The sequence below is a fragment of the Emydura macquarii genome, unplaced genomic scaffold (genome assembly GCF_026122565.2).
Source record: "Emydura macquarii macquarii isolate MOO-44397 ecotype Brisbane River unplaced genomic scaffold, CSIRO-AGI_Emac_v2 contig_18, whole genome shotgun sequence".
Lineage (NCBI taxonomy): Eukaryota > Metazoa > Chordata > Testudines > Chelidae > Emydura > Emydura macquarii.
Window position 1 is genome coordinate 5103258 of NW_027130155.1, and position 22169 is coordinate 5125426.

At 38.5% G+C, this 22169-nt stretch overlaps 1 protein-coding gene across 1 annotated transcript in view; it reads right to left on the reverse strand.

Moving 5' to 3' along the window:
• Positions 1-22169, reverse strand: part of MED12L (mediator complex subunit 12L) — a 266607-nt gene that overhangs the window by 64471 nt on the left and 179967 nt on the right. The window contains exons 16-22 of the mRNA XM_067551717.1: positions 17871-18018; positions 17158-17276; positions 15641-15784; positions 14590-14753; positions 12453-12584; positions 6009-6236; positions 892-1033 (exon numbers count right to left, since the gene is read on the reverse strand). Coding sequence (XP_067407818.1) covers positions 892-1033; positions 6009-6236; positions 12453-12584; positions 14590-14753; positions 15641-15784; positions 17158-17276; positions 17871-18018 — 1077 coding nt within the window. The remainder of the gene's footprint in view (positions 1-891; positions 1034-6008; positions 6237-12452; positions 12585-14589; positions 14754-15640; positions 15785-17157; positions 17277-17870; positions 18019-22169) is intronic.

Below are 22169 nucleotides of genomic sequence, written 5' to 3' on the forward strand. Positions count from 1 at the left end.
ATATTCATTGCTGTGATTAATGACAAAGTTATTTAACTATAAAAACAAACTTGGCTTACCAACAAAAAATAAAATCATCATAAATAAGAAGCTTCCTCCAATTTTTAATACATCTTCCAAATATTTTCAATGGCAAACTTCTATTGATTTAAGTTAATTACAAAATGTACTGATTTTTTCTTCATACATTAATTCTAATGAAATGAATAGCAGATGTAAATTGATTTATGTAACCTGGAACAGATGTTATTTTCAAATAGAAATTGGTGGCATATATATTCACTCCTTAGCAGTTAGCCCACAGCAAGAAAAATCCTAGATTTACAGAGCTGTTCTTTAACATGTATGGTCAAAGAATAAACTAATCTTTTAAAGTACTAGGATAAATATATCAAGCCAGATCATCCACTGATGGAAATTGTCATAACTCCATTGACTTCAATAGAGCTCTTATAATTTACAGATGCTGAGTTAGGATTAGTTAAGTGATTTACACCCTTATGACTGAGTGCCAGCCCAGAGCCATGCTATTTAAGAGTGGGATTGTTTAAATTCACGGAAACAATGATTGGGAGGTAAAATATGTATATAGGTATGTCTTTCACATGAGGTAACTCCCACAATCTACAGCAGTGTGCAATGAGAAATACATACATATATATATATATATATTTGAGTAAAAACACATCTCTATATGTGGTCCATAATTTATTTTAAATGAAACAAACAATGAAAATGCGGAAAACAATGCTTTGAAAAGATAAACAGATACAGTTCTAAAATCTGTTCAACAACGTATAGTGTTTAGATACTATGTGATGGCTCCTCTAGAGTCAACTTAAGATAGATATGTTTAACTGGTATTTCTATTTCAAAATACTTTGAACTTACATCCACACTGCAGAGCAGATCATTAAAACCCCAGACATGATTTGAAGAACAGCAAAGAGCCTTTAGAACACCTAACCATTCTGAACTCAGCACCGTGCAGCATGCTGTCAACTCTGCGCAAAGGTTAGCTATATCATTAATTCTAGAAGACAAGAGAAAACAAGTTAACAGACGAAAACTACTCATTAGCAATAAATATTTAGGAGATAGATAAACCCAGATCTGTATTTCAGATTTCATCTAGGGCTCTCCAGTTGTGGACACCTGTTCATGCTAACTAGAACATCTGGTATGTGCATTGTGCCCAGTGATTGGCCTGGGACTAATCTGCTGTTGGACAGGGCACTGCATTTTGTAGAGATACTCCTGTGACAGAATGTACCCATGTCCACCCCGTACATACCGTTGTAATATCCTGTATAAATTACATCGCAAGATATCATTTGAAAACTTATAATTTACTGAGCAATAGTGTTCTGATAAAATGTGTGTGGCAACATTGCATGAGAAATTATAATATCCCACTGTATGGTGTTAACAACACATGCTCCAAACTGAGGCTGGCAAAAGGGTCTGTCACAAAGAAAGGTATGAGTGCACTGCTTAATTTGTATTTAAGCAGTAAATAGAGTCATCAAGCAGGAAGGGGAGACAAGGGAAATTCGAACAGGAGGAAAAAACCATCAGGGACTATCCTTCCACATAGATTCTGTCTCCTGAATCTCAGCTGGAAATGCTTTTCATGAGGAGACTGACACTATAAAAAGGAGGGGCAAACACCCCAAGGCACTCTCCCCTTGCTGCCCATTGATTCTCCGCACCTGAAGTAACAGAGGAAGCCTTCATTGGATTCTGGGAGAAGGGGTCCTGACCTAGAAGGTTTGGTCAGTAAGACTGCTGAAACTATATGGTGAGAAACTTGGTTTGAATCTGATATAGTTTGTTAAATTAGGCACCAGTAGCATTTTAACTTGTAATATTTCTGACTTATGACACATTACTTGTACTTTCTTAATCTCTCTCTCTCTCTTTAGACTTATTTTATTGTTTTATCTAATTGACTGTGCTTAAATTGAAGTGTTTGGGAAACTCCACTGCAGGTGGCAAGTTTTATGCATGTTATTTCTATTAAAAAAAATAACAGACTTCACATAAACTTGTACTGTCCAGGAGATGGCTGGGCAGCATAAGACAGATTTCTGGGAGAAAATAGAATACTGGTGAATGTTTTGGGGTCACCCTGCAGTATAACAAAAGCTAGTAAGAGCCAAGTTGTGGCTGGCTGGCTACAGCATGCATAAGCACGCACGCACAGCTGGGAGTGACTTGCATGCTGGAGACTGTTTATGAGCAGTCCACAATGGAAACTACAAAAGTAAAGCATTGTAAAGGGCATCACTAGTTAGAGAGCTGGGGTGACAGAGCTACTCATTAGTCTGGATTGTACCCTGGTAAGTCACACCTCCTTTGTCGGTCTCTCTCCCAGCATGCTTCAATCACCTTCCCCCACCCACTGGCCAACCATGAAAGGTGAATTTAGTGAACCAAGTACCCTTCCTGGCTCCACTCAATAGTGACAAGTACTCTGCTCCCTCTTCCAGGTGACACAGCTGTCACACCTGCAGTGGTGGCATGGGGAGAAGAGCTCCAGCCTTGTCCAAGTTGCCAAACCATCCCCTCAAAACTGGACCATGTTGTAATGAAAGTTAAATTAAGAAGTCACCATATTTTGCACAATGCCCCAGAAATCCTAGGCCACTGTGGAAGTTCTGCCAACTATCAACTGTGAGGAAAACCATCCCTCACTGCAGTTTAGCTAGAATTATTCTTATGATTTAGGAGCAAGAAGGAGACACAAAATGAAGTGTGTCATTGTCACTTTGTGGATTACATACAGATTAAATTAATTGAGATTCAGTGCAATGTTAAGAGCCAGGTTGGCTGGTTAAGACATGTGGGTTACTCTCCCTTGGCTCAGTTCCTTTTTTCCTTCCAGAAGGAAACTACTTTGGTAACCTTGGGGTGTTCCTCTTATTGATTTAATGAATCACTTCCTTTCAGCTACTCCACATTGCCAATACTCCCTCAGTTACCTAAACTGCCTCAGACTGAGGTATGGATGGTAAAATGACAAAACATCAATCTGCTCTTTAGGGAGGAAGAGAAGGAATGATCTACTGCATGAGTGTCACTCAGAAAGGGAAAAAAAAAGATTGCTGCTATAAAGAGTAGTCCATAATTCCCTTTCTCTTCCTTAATCCATCAGTGGCTTTTCAGTAGCTTTACCAAAACTAAGGAGTAGGAAGGAGAAAGACTGATTGGTGGAAATTATATCTCTAATAAATTACAGGAATAGATGGTGAACATTGTATTTTGTAATGATCCCAAAATGCAAGATACCACTTTAAAAAACTCACTCATCGTGGTATGGCTAATCCTGTTATAGAGTCTTGGACCTTCAGGATGACAGTTTTCAATATCTGAATTAGGCAACAGTCAGAATTAAATCTGAACAACCTTCAACATGGAAAGTTTGTCATCTGCCCCTGAATCCCGATCTGAATTCACGATTAACTCTTCTTAATAGGAGACAAACCAGAACTCCATATCTGAACCATTCTGATTTTGAGGAAACTGGAGATGAAATCCAGATGTAAAATTCATGCTCATCTCTACCTGCATTATAGATTTTGCAGAATGGAGAATTAAGAAAAATAAGTCCAACAAGGAAATCCAATGCTATTTTTGGATAGAAGGAATAGTTTTAACTAGGGTGACCAGATGTCCCCATTTTATAGGAACAATCCCGACATTCAGGACTTTGTCTTATGTAGGTACCTATTACCCACCCACCCCCGGCCAGATTTTTCACAATTGCTGTGTGGTCACCCTAGTTTTAACATTTACCCACTGTTAGAGATCCTAAGAAAAGGAAGTAACGGTGAGAGGGAAAAAAACTAATCTTTTAGAGAAAGCTGATCTCTAAATAATGAAATGAGGTCCAGACACTGAAGAGCTATTCAAGGCCATACCAAAATGCAAGCCTAAAGGAGACAATTCTTGGTTTGTCATAAAGGAAAATAGTAAAGGAAATCATCACATAGAAGATCTTTCTGTTCTTCTGTCCTAGAAGAGGTATACTTGATTTGGAGGGAAAATCTTAGGACCATATTTGGGGTGTTGAAGGATAATGTTAATAAGATGGGAAAAAACAGTGTTTTGTCCCCACAAAACCTAACACTTTTGGTAACTCTTCTTTTAGTAAAGTAATTTGAGTTTAGTATGTCCTTTGTGGATGCTGAAACAATCACTGTAACAGTGATCCTTCAATAGCATCCTTCCATGTTTTCTAACCTGGAGGATCCCGGACTCTCAGGTGGGGCAACAAGGGCAGGGCACACAGAGGAAGACGTTTGTGTAGGAGGTTCAAAAGGTGCATGATATTAGATTTGCTCTTCCAGTGCAAATACAATTCTGTAGTTATGGGCAATACAAAGAAGGTTCTCTGAAAGCCATCTGTCTTCCTTTTTTGCTCTCACATTGATCTTTACAGAAGCTGAATAATGAGAAAGAGAGAGAAGCCATGTCTGCAATACAAGCTGAAGTGTGATTTTCCTGCTGTGTACACATATTTGGGCTAGCTTACATTGAGCTAGTGAGAGTATAAATAGCAGTGTAGCAACAGTAGTAGCATGACAGTGCAGAGTACAACCTACCAGTTTCAGGCAGGCTTATAACTCAGCACAGCTGAGCCATGCTTCTGCTGCTGCTGCAAGTACACTGTTATTTATATGCATGCTACCTGAATGAGAACTAGCATGAGTATGCGTACAGAAACAGGAAATCACATCCCTAGCTCATAGCTTAGACATAGCCAGAGAGAGAAAGGGGTGGGGGGAGAGAGAGAGATGAGGAGGTAAAAACAACAGAGGCAAAAACAGACCAAATAGAGAAACTGGACAAAGAAAAAGACAGTACCAAAGGTGACCGGAGAGAGAAGAAAAAGTTCCCTATCATTAACCAGTCTATTGCTTTATCAGAAAAGGCTGGGACTCACTGCGATAGTCCCTTAGAGTCTTCTCTTCAGCAACTAATCATCTTGAAAAACTGAGCTGACAGGAACATCAGTCTCCTTTCTTCTCTGCTGTCATAGGTACTTTCCATTTAGGGATCAGATACCATGGAACAATAGGAATATAGGAAATGCCGGACTGATTCAGATCCAGGATCCATCTAGTCTAGTATCTTGCCTCAATACCAGCCGGAACTAGATGCTTCAGAAAAGGTACAAGAAGCCCCATAGCAGGTTGATATGGGATAATGTGACCCACATTCAGGTCTCATCCTAATCATTAATAGTTAGAGAATAGTTTAAACTCTGAAGCATGAGACTTTATTTCCCTTCCAAAACTCTTCTTTAATGAATTAGTTACAACAAATCTGGATGTTCTTGTTACCCATTAAATGTTCAATCCCTCTTTTAAACTTGCTAAGTACTTGGCCTCGACAGCATCCTGTGGCGAGGAGTTCCATAATTCAATTAATTAATAATATTATACATCTGGGGAAGGAACTCAACATTCCTTGACAATGTGGATACTACCAGGAAGTGATGATGATTATGCTAAGATAAGAATCCAGTGTCAGAATCATGAGAACGGGAGGAAAGCATAACAAGTCTCCTCTTGCTAGGAAGCTAATAATTGTGCCTATGTCCTACAAACCTCTTCTTGCAATTTTACAAAGAGGCTGCTATTTATATTGTTTACTATTTACTATTGTTTGGTGATGCAAATAAGCCCACACATGTAGTAAACCATTTGTTATTAATTCTTTTAACATTAGGCAAACCAGTATGAGGCTAAGTGAAAGGAAACCTATTCAAAAGAACAGTACAACACTGAAGTGGCAATAAAAAGTAATTCTGACAATGAAGACAATACCAAAAGTAAGCCAAAAAAAAAAAAAAGGAAGGAAGGGAAAGAGCAAACGTCAAAAACATGCACATAAACAGCCCTAGTTAAATCTAATAATATCCCAGATACTACATTCCATTGCAGCACTAACACTTATTTTGACTACTTCTACAGTTCTATTTCTGAATCAATCTCTCTTACCTTCCTGCATCTTGGTGCCCCATACATACATTCATTAGGGCATTACAGACAAAGCTGTAGCGATTGGCTGGATTGTCACTCAGGATCTTGCCTAGCATTGAATAGTTGACACTGTGAGAAGAGGGATTCTCGATAAAATCCAACATGAACTCTGGATCCCATAACAAGTTGGAGTTTGATGGCTGTACATTGCTGTATATGGTTTGCTTTACCTTTGAACAGGCGCTGCTAAGGGTTAAAAATAGAAGAAGATACAAAACACATTATTCACTTCTCTTGGGTTGTTGAAATATTTATGCAGATTAAAACAAGACTGCCCTAAGTACTATTGGCAGAGCTGGCAGAGACACTGTTAAATCCCAGAAAGTCTATCATATTCTCCTAGGAGACATTGGAGCACACAAGTAAATTCACCCTACTTGGATTGCTCTTCTATACACACTTTCAGAAAGCTGTGGTTTTTTTTTTTTTTTTTTTTTTTTTTTTTTTTTTTTTACAGAAAGTCTGACAAACCCAATGGCATGCAACCAATTTGATCAAAGTTTTCCTGCAACTGACAAGTTCCCATAACAGCTTTGTAATAGGTTTATTCAAAGCCTGAGCAGGCAGATGAATCAGAGAGCACTCACCTCTTTTGTGGTCATGATTTCATATAGCATAACATGCCCTGTAAAACATATGCTGATGCTGCTTCAGAAGAGTGCTTTACATTTCAAAACACACTGAGGCCATGTCTATACTGACGGCGGCAAATTCACCGCTGCCAGATCGATCTTTCTAGATCGATTGAGCGGTCAGTTTAGACCCGCTCAATCGATCAGGAAGTTGACACTGGTAAACCATCCCTCAAGTAGCACAGTGCTGTGTCGACGGGCACATCGCAGTGTCGACAGCACACAGAAGGGAAGCACAGCAGTCAACGTGAGTTACGCAAGCTACTCTGCGTAGTTTGCGCAACTCCTGTCGACTGCCGCCGAATCTCCAGTAAGTGTAGACCAGGGCTCTGTGAACTGGAGTGTGTGTGGGCGTAAGGGGTTAATGAAGTGGCAAGCAATATCAGAATGCCACCAAAATTATTTTTTTTAACAAACAAAAAAAAACCTCTGCACTCCAGAAAGACAATATGTTTTCACAATTTTTTAATTCGTGAACTAGATATATCACCCATGATTTCTTGGCTGACACAATCAATAAATAGAGAGGATACGAGAATGTCATGCTCTTATGACATTAACAATAAACACAAAAGATAGAGAGACAGTCTAGGCTAGGGATCTTAACATGTTAGTGGGCCTCCTTCAGCAAGAAAGAAGCCATTGTGTGAAGAACACAGATAATTGAAAAGATTCAAGAGGACATTTGCATTAATTAAAGAGATGCTGGCTGTGACTCCATATTTAAGGCTTCATTTACATGAGTAAATTGCACCAATTTAACTAACTTCAGAAATCAGTTTAAGAGTTCCTTATGTCAGTTTAGTGCTAGCTGATTTGATATAAAACACTCAAATCAATTTAAAGGAGTCTACAGAGGGGGTTGCACTGATTTAACTAAACTGGTGCAACTTTGGTGTGGTGAAGAGGACTAAGTAAAGCAGAAACTACAAAGGAAATAGGATCTAATATAAGTTGGGGAAGTAGTCTCACCAGTTCAAAAGTATTATTAGGTCAGAAATGTAGTTTTCACCTCAAAGATGGATGTGATCACCAGGGAAATGGGGTTCAGACACTGGGATCAAACACAACGAATCTCTCAGTGTGTGTCTTCCCTGCACATTTAACCCAGGCTCTTATTCAGGTGTTGCCTCTGTCCACATATAAAAACTTCTGCCCCAAGTTTAATGTTTTTCCAGGCTAGCTGGCATGTTCCGGGCTAAAGGCTGAGTGAGGTTATCCCTCAGGCTGGTAACCCATCCACTTTGCAGTGAGGATGTGGCTAAACTACTAGATTGCTGATAGCCCTCCAATGCCTTCCCATAATTCCTCCCCCTGCCCAGAAGGACAGATAAGTTGTCCCATTATGATTCTTTCCAATGAATGGAAAGGCTTAGCTTAATGCAGTGGCACAAAGAACCATGGGACACACATGGGACACATGAAATTCTAGTGACACACATGGATGAGTGCAGCACCAGTGAGGACATAGTAATGTGGATATGTCATTGCAGTGTGGGTCCTCACACCCGGGATAGGCTAAGCCGGAGACAACCACCTAGGTTAACTCTGCAGTGAAGGCATAACCTCAGAGGCAGGAATTTTCTAATGGTGTGAGCACTTAATTTCTCCTGCAAACAAAATTTTTATCTGCCAACCAGAGGCTGGGTGTAATTCAGTACTGTTTACCTCTAATTTAATTTTAACTCCATTTTCTAACAAACTCATTAAATATTTCATTTAATCTATTTTAAATTGTAAGCTATTCTTGGGATTTTCACTGTGGTCCGTTCTCAAACAAGGAAAATGAGCTTCCAGCCTTTCGTGAGAGGCAGAAAGGCACTGATTTTGAGGCCATGGTGATGCTACGGGCACAAGAAAGAAATCTTGGAGACATTATGGATAGTTCTCTGAAAACATTCACTCAACATGCAATGGCAGTCAAAAAAGCTAACAATGTTAGAAACCATCGGAAAAAAGCTAGATAATAAAATAGAAGATATAATCTAAATCCACAATCTAAATCCACGGTGTGCCCACACCTTAAATTCTGCGTGCAATTCTAGTAGCCCCACCTGAAAAAAGATACATTAGAATTGGAAAAGGTACAGAGAAAGGCAACAAAAATGGAACAGTTTCTATTTGAGGAGAGATTAAAAAACTGGGACTATTCAACTTGGAAAAGAGCCAACTAAGAGGGGATATGGTAAATGTCTATAAAATCATGAATGGTGTGGAGAAAGTGAAAAAGGAAGTGTTATTTACCCCTTCACATAAAACAAAAACCAGGGTGAAAAAAATGAAATGAAATGAAATAGACAGCAGGTTTAAAACAAACACAAGGAAGTACTTCTTCACACAATGGATAGTCAACTTGTGGAACTCATGGCCAGGGGATTCATGAAGGCCAAAACTATAATTGGATTGAAAAAAGAATTAGATAAGTTAATGGAGAATAGGTCTATCAATAGCTATTAGCGAAGATGGTCAGGGACGCAATCCCATGCCCTGGGCATCCCTAAGCTTCTGATTGCCAGATGCTGAGACTGGACTACAGAGGATGGATCACTTGATGGTTGTTCTGTTCTTTCCCTTTGAAGTATCTGGCATTGGCCACTGTTAGAAGACAGGGTACTGGGCTATATGGACCATTGGCCTGACAGTATGGCCATTCTTATGTTCTTAGCTACACTATAACACTGGACCAAATTTATCCTTCATGCAACTCCACTAGTACCAGGGATGTAATTGGCTTATCATTTTTGGGATACCAAAGTAATATGGACACCACAGAAACAACGATAAAGCCAATCTTTTCTCTCTCCCCTTAAGTTTTTGAGGAGAAAGTTGGCTGAGAGCTAGAGTGGTTATTTACATGTGCATCCCTTTTGTATTATTTTGTGTGTTTAGCCTATAGAATAGATCAAAGTAGCCATACATTTCAATGAATAAACAAATTAATTACTTAACACCATGACTTTGGCACACATTCTGTTGAAGCAAATTAATAAAATGAATGTAAATGCAACCTGGAGCCAAAAGTATACTACCAGAGGTGGCAAATAATCCAGACCTGTAGAACCAGCTACTCCTTTGGTATGTAAGGAGGAACTGCCTGTTGCTGAAGATGCTGAATGTCAGTTCCGCTTATTTTACTAGCTGTTTGACAAAACACATCTCTCTCCATCCTCTGTGTTTTCTCTCATTTTGTAAAATCAGCCATTGTACCTGCATCCACATTTAACTTCATTGCAAGCCTACAGAACTTCGCTGTTGTTCAGCATCCTTCTACTTCCATAAAAATCATCGTTTAGAATGTAAAAAAGCCCCCATGACTTTCATCTGAAAATCTGGCATTTATTTTTGCAATACTAACAAAATTCCTCTCCTTGAGTTAAGTAGCTTACCATTTCTGAAAATGGGGCTTCTTATTACATACCTCTAATCATTAGAGAGCTGTTTAGAGATCTAAGGCTAGATTATGTCTTAAAGACTCAGTTGTATGTTGGCAGGTTGGGGCCCACTTTGCAGTAGGATCCTCAGAGAGACTCAGCCAGAATTCCTTCTGAGACTTGGAGGAAGGACATAGCTTTAGTTCTACCACTCTTTAAAAATGCAGGCTGCAAGTTCCCCTTGAGCCTGGCCAGTTACACTGGGCATGGCCCTCATCTCAATCTGCCCGTCCAAAGAAGCCAGTACTGTCAGAAATGCGGCATAGAGGCTTCACTCCCTAGTCACATTGTGGCTGGCCCTTTCACAAGTCATTACACTCCAACCCCCACATCCATACAGCACCAGTTACAGTCTGACCATAATCTAATAAGTGCCAGAATCAGCTCAACCTTTGTTAATACATGAAAAGGCTTATGGAACACCATTAGCTTCCTGAAATAGAACATAAACATGGCATGCATACAGAGCAGAAGGAGACCATAACCAATTAGGGACTTGGATAGCATTTTCAATAGCACTGACCTCTCAGGATCCTAAATCCCATTGACTTTCGAATGGCCCTTCCTCTTAGATGCTTCAGAAAATGGGACTTAGGTACTTCAGAAATTTTTATATTAAATCTATTCTAGATTGGAACACAAATCAGAATGCTTCTTCTTTCCTAATGGTCACAATGCTAATCATATCTTAATACCGTGGACTTGCAAACTACATTTCTGACAACATGTTATGTTGAGGAAGTGGTCATAAGTTAAGAATAATAAAAAAAAAACGTGAAGAGACAGTTAAAAAAGGGAAGTGTAGTGAACATTGATAAATAAAACAGCCTGGAAGCCTCAGTAGGCATCTTTATGTCAGCTGTTTAGGATGATACCAGAGAAATCACCTTTAAAAACCTGAAGTCAAGAGACGGTAAGTGTCGTATAAAGTGAACATTTTCTTAAAATACAGAATTTTAATGCATTTTCCAATGTATCGAAAGAGAGAACCCATGGGACCTGCACTGTTGTAGAAAAGAGCCGAAAAAATGATTGGGAGTAGCTGACTATTGTGTGTTACAATTAGTGTATGTCAAAGAATAAACTAGTATACTGCTAGTAACTCGTGTGCACTGCTATAGTTAAGGGACCATCTGTGTTTCTTTATAATTACTAGTGTTCAGAGGGTTTGCATTTTAAGATAAGCATTTCTAACAACACTGGACTGGAAAGTCATAGAAGTGCTGGGTTCAGAGGCAGTGAGAACTCATGTTATTAGCATGCCACTTAAAATATTATTATAGAACACCAATAAAATACATTTTTGTTTGTGGTTTTTTGTGTTCTGATGGGGTTCTTTTTTTTTTTTTTGTTTTTTGTTTTTTTGCCATTTTATATGTTCTATTAAGCTGTAGCTCTCGGAGTTGAAAAATAAGGGGATAGGGCTAGCAGTAGAATGAATGTACAGTTAATTTACAATTAAGACATATCTGTAGTTAGGAAGCTACCCTATTTCATAATTTTTTACTAAGCAATTTTTTACTCACGTGCATTTATAAATCCATTTACAACATCTACAGATACTCTTACTAAGAGCTCTCTCTATAACTGTGCACTTCAAACCTCAAACATGAACCATGCAGATCAAAACCACATGAATAAATGTGGAAAAAATTGTGACTAAGCTGGTTTGTAACTTTCACAGCAAGCAAGTTCACAGATGAAAGATCGCTAAAGTAAAATTCCAATTTATAATAAGGAACTGAAAGTTTGCAGTGTAGCATCCCACAAATCACACACACTTTTTGATCTCTCTCTCTGTATTTCTAATGAAAGATTTAGTAAGCAGAGTGCTATAGTGGTGTCACCTAAGACTTCATTATTTTCAACGATGGTATAGTTGTTATAGTAGATTTACCAGTACGTTATGGAATATCTTAAATTAATGAAAATTAAACTATAATTAACAGAATGAAATTGCTTCGCTAGAGTTATCCCTATTCTGTATGTGTGCCCGAGCACATGTGCACTTATCCACATATCCACTTATCCCTCCTGCACTAAGCTCCATGCAGGTGGATGTGTGTACCCACGTAGAGCTCTACTGACTTCAATGGGTGTCACTGAGCACAGAGGTATGCCTGCTGTGCTGAGCACTCAAACAGGATCAGGACCTAGTGCTTCAAACCTGAAACAGTCTGCATGGGCATAATGGTTCCCACGCAGGGCAAAGAAAAACCAGAAAGTAGAAAACGTGCATTTAATTTAAAGCAGATAAACTGAATTAAAAGATCATTAATACAACACTGAAAAGCAGAAACCTATTTGTTAGTAGTTTCTACAGTTATTGTGCTACTAACCTGAAAAGGTCCCCAAATTTGCTTCTAAGGTGGCTACATGACACATAGAGATCATAGAGGTAAGCTAAAATACATCTTTCTGGGGAAGAACATTCTGATGGATTAACAACATGCTTGACAACACCACATAATCTGGAAAGAAAAAAAAAATCAGAGATTAATTCCAACTCAGACTCTTGAAAATTTATTAACTGCCCCTTTCACCTTGAATGGTCTCTTGCAATGTGTTAACGTCTTGTCTTAACGACATGTTCCACCTTGCACTTAGTGGTGGCTCTCTGAGTACCTGACCGAGATCTGAAGAGCAGCTCTGTGTAAGCTCGAAAGGTTGTCTCTCTCACCAACCAAAGTCGGTCAAATAAAAGATATTACCTCACCCACCTTGTCTCTCTGAAACCTTATTATACATTTTAATATTATAAAATTAACATACACATCTCAGTAATTAGACAATGGTCTACATCCACAAAAGAGTCAAAGTGAATGCATCCTCACGTTTCATTTTAAGCCTATTTGTCACAATTTTAAAATGAAAATATTTATGTGTTCATTGTATTTTACACATATTGGCCACAATCCTGCAGCGAACTACATACAAGGGGATCCCACTGACATCAAGAGAGCTCAACACAGGCCAAACGGGTCTGCTCAAACAGATCACTGCACAATCAAGGTCATGGAAAACATAAAAGATTTACAGCACTGTGCCCTAATAATAATGATACAAAAGTATGCAATAACTGCTAACCTAACACACCATAAGCTCAATGTGCACAAAGAAGGACTAAACACTGCACCAATGAATTCAGTTTTCAGCTAATATCACTGTAACAATACATGGAAGCATACATTTCTTTGGTTATTTGGCTCTCCCTGTGTCTATAGTGAGTGTCAATAAGGCATTATTCAGGATGGAAGACCACAGTATCCTCTGAATCAATGATTTTATACTGGGACAGTTATCTACTGTAAGTCCTTTTTTGTCCTACTTGAGAGGCCAGGGTGTTTTTCACCCTTCTGTCATTATTTACAATGTAAGCTGTTTGGTGTATGACTGTCGTATATGATGTTTGTATAGGGCCCAGCACAGTGGAGCAATTGGGAACTTATTGTAACACAAAGGAAAAACAGCAGCACACAGTAAACCCTTGCTATAATGAACCCCTGGGGATCCAAGCCATTTGTCTGGCATAGCCAGGGGTTTGTTATAGCAAGGCAGAGGGTGGATGTGATGGGCAGGAGACAGGATTGTGGCCCTGGCAGAATGCTCCCCTGGCCCCGGGGCCACGGCTGGGACAGAGAGTTCCTCAGCCCTGGGTCTGTGGCAGGAGCTGACAGTGTCCTCCAACCCCGGGGCCAGGAGAGCAAGAGCTCCTCCAGCCCCAAGGGACATGGCCAGGAGAGAGAGAGGAACATTTGGCTCTTGGGCCAGAGGAGCACTCTATCCTGGCCCTAGCTCTGGGCTGAAGGAGCTGTCAGTCTCCTTCAATCTCCTGGGGTGGATGCTGTCAGAACCCCCCTTGCAGCCCTGGGGCCAGAGGAGCTCTCAGCCCCCTGCCACAGCTCAAGGGCTGAAGGAGCTCTCAGCCCCCTGACACAGCAGACAGGGCTGGAGGTGGGATCCAGAGACCACGTTCACTACAGTTCAAGGTTCACTGTTGCAAAGGGCATTATAGCAAGGGTTTACTGTAAGTTATGCTACCTCTGAGCGAACCATTCTGTAACTACCCACCGCTAATAGGGCAGATAATCACTTCAAATCTTAAAGAATATTTATAACCAGTTTAGTTAAATGAGTGCAAAAGTCTGCAGAGAAACTATTGCATTTCATATAAATAATTTAAAAAAAATTTAGTTGAACTGGTGTAAAATTCTTATTTTTCAGTGTACAAGTAGCTTATATCAAGTTATCTTAAGTCAATTCCTTAACAGCTTGAGCTAAACCAAAATAAACCACTCTTAAACTGAACTTTTTTGCAGCAGTTTAAATTGTTTTTGATTTATTTATATTCAATGCATACAGCTAACATATAAACATATATTTGAATAGTTCTAATGTAACTATGATATTATTAAAATAGTCAGTTTAATTATGCATGTCATAAATAAACTTAAAAAAAATACAGCAACTACAAACCCTTCAAAAACTTGTGCAGTCTGCTCTGGATTTAGAATTAGGCAGGCATGGTAACGACGCAAAACTGCAACAATGCACACACATAATCCTGTTGTGTAACTTCCTGCCAGGCTGGATGACTTCAACAGTAGTTCTGCTTCCACCACACTCAGTTCATTTAACAGCTAAAGTATAAGATAAATACTGAATTGAATATTCTTTCCAAATTAAGCTATACAAAACATTGTAAAGAATCATAAATGAGAAAAGATACTAAAATATCACACAACATGTGAATATTCATTTTTATTAAAAAAAAAAGTTAGAAGTCAAGAAGAAAACTGAAACTGTACCAAAAATACACATTCTAAGAATTGTTCTTCACAGTTGCAGAAAGTTTCTTGTGTCTAGACAACAGCTGCATAAGATAGAGAAGTGCTTTAGACTGAAATAGCCATTGAAAAACATATTAAATAAGACATTCTGGACTAAGATGTTCTGGAGTTGCTATTTTTCAATAAATACAGCACATTTTAAAAACAACTGGAATGTATTATCCAATTATTAAGAAAAATAAAAGCACAGTTGCAGACAACAAGCTCTTATATAATGCTTTTGATCCATAGATCTCCAAGGACAGCAAAAAGGGAAGTTAAGTATTGGCAGTCCCATTTTACAGATAGGGAAAGTGAGGCACAGGTAGGTGAAGTGATTTGCACAAAGTCAGACAGCAGCAGATCTAAAAGAATCCAGATCTCCTAACTCCCAGTACAGTGTCCTACCCTTGGGACACACAGACAGCCAGATATGTGTTTAATATCTCTTCTGATATGTTAATATTGATAACAGCATTCTGCAGCATTTTAAACATTTCTAAGTGAAGGTAATTTTTTATTTATAATGTGAGAGGAAAAATCTACTCTAGCACCAAATAATGGTTTTTTGTACAGCATGTCACTGTTGTGCAAGCCACTTTGTTACACGAGCTGCAAAGCTACTTGTTAGGCATACGCCATTTATGGAAAAGTCACATTATAACCCTGTGCTGATATATGTAGGAACAAAGTGTTACCTGTATAGCAAAGTCAATAAGCCCATTGACGTTTAGTGCTGGCTCCATAAGATCAAAGATAAGTTGTATGTGGTGAGCCAAAGGAAGATGGTATGATGTACCTGAAGCAAAGCTAGTTATTTGTTCTAGAACATTACTGGAGATCTGTGAAAATGAAAACATCTGTGCATTAAAACATTACAGCAACTGAATATTTCTTTTCCTCAATATTAACATTTCTAACATCAATTTAGGTAAGTAATTTTTGATAATTGAGCATCAGATAATAAAAGTGCCTTACAACAGAGGAATGCTCTAGTCACTAATAACTGAGAAGAGCTTTTACTTACTGGTTTATTATAATGTATACTCAGTTCTGACTCAGTTTTGTTTTCTATTCCAGCAAAAAGAAGACAAAATTGTGTTGAATTAATTTGCTTTGTGGCCTAAATAGATCAACTTATTCTTAACTTTTGCAATTTAATTTTTATTATTTCACAAGAATGTTTTTAAAGTGTTATTTGAATTTAAGAGTAGTGTTGAATCTGTGTGTTTTAATCTTTAGTATTCTGACCATTTCAAAATTCATACTTATTTTGTTGATCATTATGGTTAATTACTAAGATGCTTTACTAACAAAATCAATCAACCACAAAACATACACAGCAAAATCATCCAAAAAACTTGCCTCGTGAATATGTTCTGAAAGATCTTTAAATCTACTGAATGTATGCCATCTTTTCCATTATGATTTGTTTTCTGTGCCAATCTCAGTTAGTAAAAATATATTTAAAGGAAATTTTACTGGTATTAATGGAATCTTTATAACAATAATTAGTGCTAATCACTTTACCAATAATTGTTGAAATGTTGACAAGCTAGCATGTTTTAAATGGAAACAAATTTTCAGTTCCTTATAAAAATCTATCTGTGGAAAGCGCACTTCTAATTTAAAACAATTTAGACATTAGTTGTGGTTATTTATTAAAGTAGCTAATATAGCAGAAGCAAAAAATAAGTTTAAAATGTTTAAATTCTATGAAAATCTTTAACCAAGTGACGATTTAATCTCTCTCTCACACACACGTTAAACAGAAACATGAAAAAGATTTCACCATCTTTAATTAATAGAGTTCAATGATAATTTTTGCCCTAGACCTATGAGTGGCATACTGCACAAAACTGATGAATTGAAAAGAAGCATTTAATTTAGCAATGAGCAGTAAATATGTTGCAATCAATTAACATTCTATGCACAGAGATAGCTGAACATTGTAGAGAGAGTTCCAAATATTTCATATGTATTCTACAACATTCATGACATTAGTAAAGCTTTGCTAGCACCTTTCCAATACAAAATAAACATACTGGAGAAGGTATTTAAAAATACTGAAGCAGTATTTCACTTGCCTTTAAAATACTACTGCATTTAAAATTAATATTATGTATGAACAGATTTTTTTATTATACAGTTTTCTTCCGGTTTGATATGTAAACAGCGCAACTTATATAGGTACAACGTTATGCAAGGGAAGTACCTGAGATGTCACCTGATGTTGATCAAAATATGACAGTTGCTGCAGTTTTGTGAACACAGTCTCCAGAGTTGGAAATGCTTCTTGTTTGTTCTTCCTGGATTTTTGCCCTTCATCCCCAACTTAACAGACAAAACATTATTTTGGTCATTTTACATTTAAACAGAGCTCATTTAGTTTTGCATTTTTTACTGGTTCAAACACAAATTAAATAAAATCTTAAATGCTTGGTTCTATATGACCACATTAAACATTGTTCGCACAAGTTTTCTACCGTGCTCAGAAAAAAGAACATTTCACAGCACAAAACATGATGCAACTTTGGGGAAAAACATTTTAAAGTTATTCAAGTGCAAAAGAAGTGACATTTAGCAAAGGCCAAAAATATGCAAACAATTTTGCTAAAAAAGTAGTGAACATAAATCCTTTCCAGGATGAGATCTTGTATTCCAGATTTTAGCCTAGAAATAATATTTTGCAGCCAAGTTATTAATATGGATATAGAGACAAAGTTGAAATGACCTTTAACTGTACTAGTGCCGTTATAAGGCAGGTCTAACTCTAGGTATTTCATGTTATAGGTGTAGTACCAGTATTTGGCTGATTCATCTCTTTACAGCCAAAGTTAAATTATTTTACAAATTTGCCTGGCTCTAACCAGACCTTCCTCTATGCAGTTCCTACATTATACATTACAGACTCTGGAAAGTATTTACCCCCCGTTTCAGTAGTACTTTTCTTATTCAGGATTTTCAGGATGTCTTTGGTAATCTTCTTCAACTGATGCCTTGCCTCATCACGCTCTTTGCCAACACCATAAAGAAGAATCATGCGCTGGTTACATTCATGACTAGAAGATTCATCCTGTGAAACAAGTAAAGCAAGCAAATTAAGCAACTTTTGTTTTCCCTTGTTGACTGCTGCTAAGAAGTAAGAAGAGAGAATTAATTCTCTTTCCAACACGAAGTACAAACTGGATTCACTTACATATAATGTATTTACATAGTACAGATTAATTTGGCCAAGGTTGGAGCTGCCACGTACGCAGCACTTTTGAAACTCAAATTACTTAAACTCAGATCTGTAAATATGGAACTGTGCAGTATGCACGATACCCCTCACCAACTCTCCCTATTCACCCTATCCTATACTGAGCAGCAGAGATCTCAGTAGCAAAAAGCAGCCCCAATGAACCTGTGATCTAAGGACCTCTCGATGCCAACGGTGGTCAGGTCTCTACGGAATGTCATATGGGTCATCATAATCTTGTGAGATGTATGTACAGAAAATATATGAGGAGTTCTGCATATATACTGAAAATTATGTTCTCTAGCCTTGCAGTTAAAGGCAGGTCACTCAAAGGTAGCATGCTATGAGATAAACTTCTCCAGAGAGGAGGTGGGACACACTTATCTCTATGGTGGACCATTGTGCGTCTTACAGTGGAAGTCTATTAGCATACTGAGTCAAATGCTAATGAAGAGCTTGCAGAGACTTCAGAAGGAAATTAACAGGAAGAGAAACAAGAGGGGCTGGGTGGACACCCTGTTTTCAGGTGAAGATCAAAAGTCTGGTCTGGTATAGCTGAAATGCAGAGACACACCCTGGCATCCTTCACTCTGTGATGACAAGATGCCAACAGGCTTGCTGTTACGAAAGATCTCAGCCAGCCTGGTTGAAAATGCTGGGAAAAGTATTTGGAGTAAGCAAGCTTGCAGAAGATAAGTTTAGGTTCTAGAAAAGAGTGCGAGTGTTATGATTTTGTTTTATTTGAGACCATTTGCATCCAATATTTTTACTTTCCAATCACCTGTTCTTTGGTAATAAACTTATTCTTGTTTTCATTTTTTATAAATAAACTTATTCTTGTTTTCATTTTATAACAAGAATAAGTTTATATATATGAAATGAAAGCAAGAATATATGCATGGCTATATGTGAAGTTGAATGATGAGCCTGAGTTGAATCTTGGAAGGCGGTGTTTACTATTCCTTTGAGTGTCCAGAGGATCAGCGGTTGAGTATTCCAGAGGGACACTCAGAGGAGTCCTGGGCTGGTGTGTGCCTATCGCTAACCTACAGAGAGAGAGAGCAAGGCCTGTGGAGGCCTGGAAGACATGCTTATGTTGCCAGAGGCTTGTGGTGTCAGAGAGCTGATCCAAAGCAGGCATAGACAAGACTTCCTTATGCTAAGGGCAGGTGGTAGCGAAGTGCCTCACAAGCCTGGGTACTGCTGGGAAGCATCACAACACCTGTGCCTCCTTCTCAGTAACAATTGTTCAGCATCTGAATAAACTCTGCAGTGATGCCTGTGCCACAGACTCGTATTATCACCCTGTAAGCATGTGTGACTCGGATTTTCCATCACATCTGACAGCTTCGTAACAGTATTGATACAACATAAATCAAAAAGTGATGCTTCCTTTCCAGAAACCAGCACAAATATGATCCTAACAGCAATTGGTACAGCTGAAAAACCACACAAGTCCAGTGATAAATCAGTACAACAAGACTTTATCCTTTAAGCTACAATATATTGCACAGAAAGTATATTTGCTTTAGGATCATCTCCAAACAACCTAACATGAGTTTACTGGAATGCTCCATTCATGCATTTTAGAGGAAATGCCATTTGAAACAGGAAAAAACCTTGGGCATGGTTCCAAAAAAAGAATTTGACTGAAGAGGCAGCATACAAGCTAAAGGAAAGCACACAAGCCTGGAAACAAATCCTAGCACATCCACTTACTCGCTTCATGGTCATGGGAGTCACTTCACCACTTTTACCCTCAATTCTTCCATCCATAAAAAGGACTTTCCTTTCCAATGACTTTCCTACCACATAGGATGTTGTGCATGTTATTAATTGTACAGTGCATGAAGTGAAGTGCTCAGTTAAAATTATATGAATGATCATTCAAACATACACAAAGTAGTCATGTTCCGTCTATTCAGACATCCTTCATTTATAACCCTGTTCACATGGACTGTTTCAAATGCATCCTGCAACAAAATTTCTTAAGCAGCATTTCAGCAGATGTTTAACAGTCTGGTTTAATATCACCACCCAACACATTTTAATAATTGCCTAGAAGAGCAGATTCGGCCAGAACAGTGCTGTGCTGGAATTATTTTTCCCTCATTATTCAGAGCTGCAGAAAGTTCAAACACCACACGCTTTACTTGGACTGTCATTTTGCATCTATTATGAGTGAATGAATATGCTTTCACAGAAGCGTTCTGTTAAATACACAGATCAGTAGATCAATTCCTTATGTAGGATAAGGTGAAATGATAATTTTTCAAAACAAAAGATCTATCTAAATACCAACACCGGTGGGTAAGAGATGTACAGGATTCTGGGACCAATACATATAGAATACCTCTACACAAGCTGCCCTTCACACCCCGGATTCACATAAGGATATCCTAGCATGTTTCCTAGGCAAACTAGTGCCAACTTCTCATTGCTACCAGTGAAAAATTAACATGGTAGAAAAAAGCTGAGAAAAAGATTAAACATATCCATTTCTTCTCCACCTATCTGAGCACTGAACCAATACCTCTGTGAAGGAAGTCAGCGGTGAACTTACTGTTTACTGGATTCTGCAAATATTTATTCTGTGAATCCGCATTCTAAATGCAGCCCACAAGCTCTCATGACATTTCACTCTCATCATTGACCACTCAATTTTGTTTTAGAAACCCGGAGAAGCAAATCAGACAAAAATTAAAGAAAATCTAAATCATTTTGTGGAATTGTCACAGCCTGGGTCAAGCACCCCGTTGGACACTCATCATGCTGTTGGATTTGGACCAACAGGCGGGGCCCTGTGTGCTTTTATGCTTCAAAGCACTGTCTCCTTCTTTGGCCTTGTTGGGGTGGAATGCCACACACACACGTCTGAGAAGCTCAGGTTTATTCATTCAAATCTGTATTTGAAACACACATGCCTTGTAGTTACAATTACTATTAAAGTAAGAAATGACTGACATACAGAAAAAGACAGTGGCCAGTTACTTTCTTCTGGGGCATATGAAGGTCATGATGGATTTTTCCTATGGAGCTCCAACTGCCTCTTATAATTTACCACATTTTATATACATCCAAATTACATATTCATTTATTCTCTTCCAATCACCATCACGAATTATGGTGTCTTATGCAACTCAGACAATACATATGCGTACACTTAAATTGGCTTGACTTATGCTTTCCTTGCTTATTTTCATGTTATTTCTCTTTCCTAATTCGTTTATTACCACTGATCAGGCACTGATGGGGCATGCTTGATCAGGCCACTTTTACCCTTTACCTGATACTAAGGGCTTGTTTTTCTCTAATTGACTTTTGATACATTTTGTGTATCCATTGTTCTCCCGTTTAAGCACATGGTCAAAATATCACCTCTGTGCTATACAGGGTCGGATTAACCTTTTCTGGGCTTGGTGCCAAATATATTGTGGGTCCCCATGGGACATGATAGCAGGAGCACCAGAACGTCCCTCCACCCCACCGTTCGCTGCTCTCCCTCCTCCCCCTTCCCTTTCGCTCTCCACCTTCCTCCATCCCACCCCAGGAGTTTAAGCGAAGTGAATGAAGTCACTGGATGCTTTGCCTTTATATGTCCATATACATCCTTTTTGACAAACATGAAAACAATCATGTGGACCAACTATCCACTTCCAAGAAATGCAGGCATAAACATGCTCAAAACATTTCCCCATAAGTGAACATAGTTTGGTCCTTCATAACCCCATATAATTTTTGACCACTTAACCCATGGCACTTTCTAAAGTCAGACCTTAATTTGGCAGCAGCAGTGGTGGCTATCCCTCGAACTGAGTATGATGTCTGCTGGGGGAAGTCATTGATGAGACTTAATATGGCCAAGGAGTCCAATTCATTCTCTACATATTTTTCCACATGTAATAGGTGGTTGCTTAGAGAAAGCACAACTACTAGCCGGGGTGCTGTACATTTTCCTTCCTCCTCTGCCATTTCTTAGCTTCGTA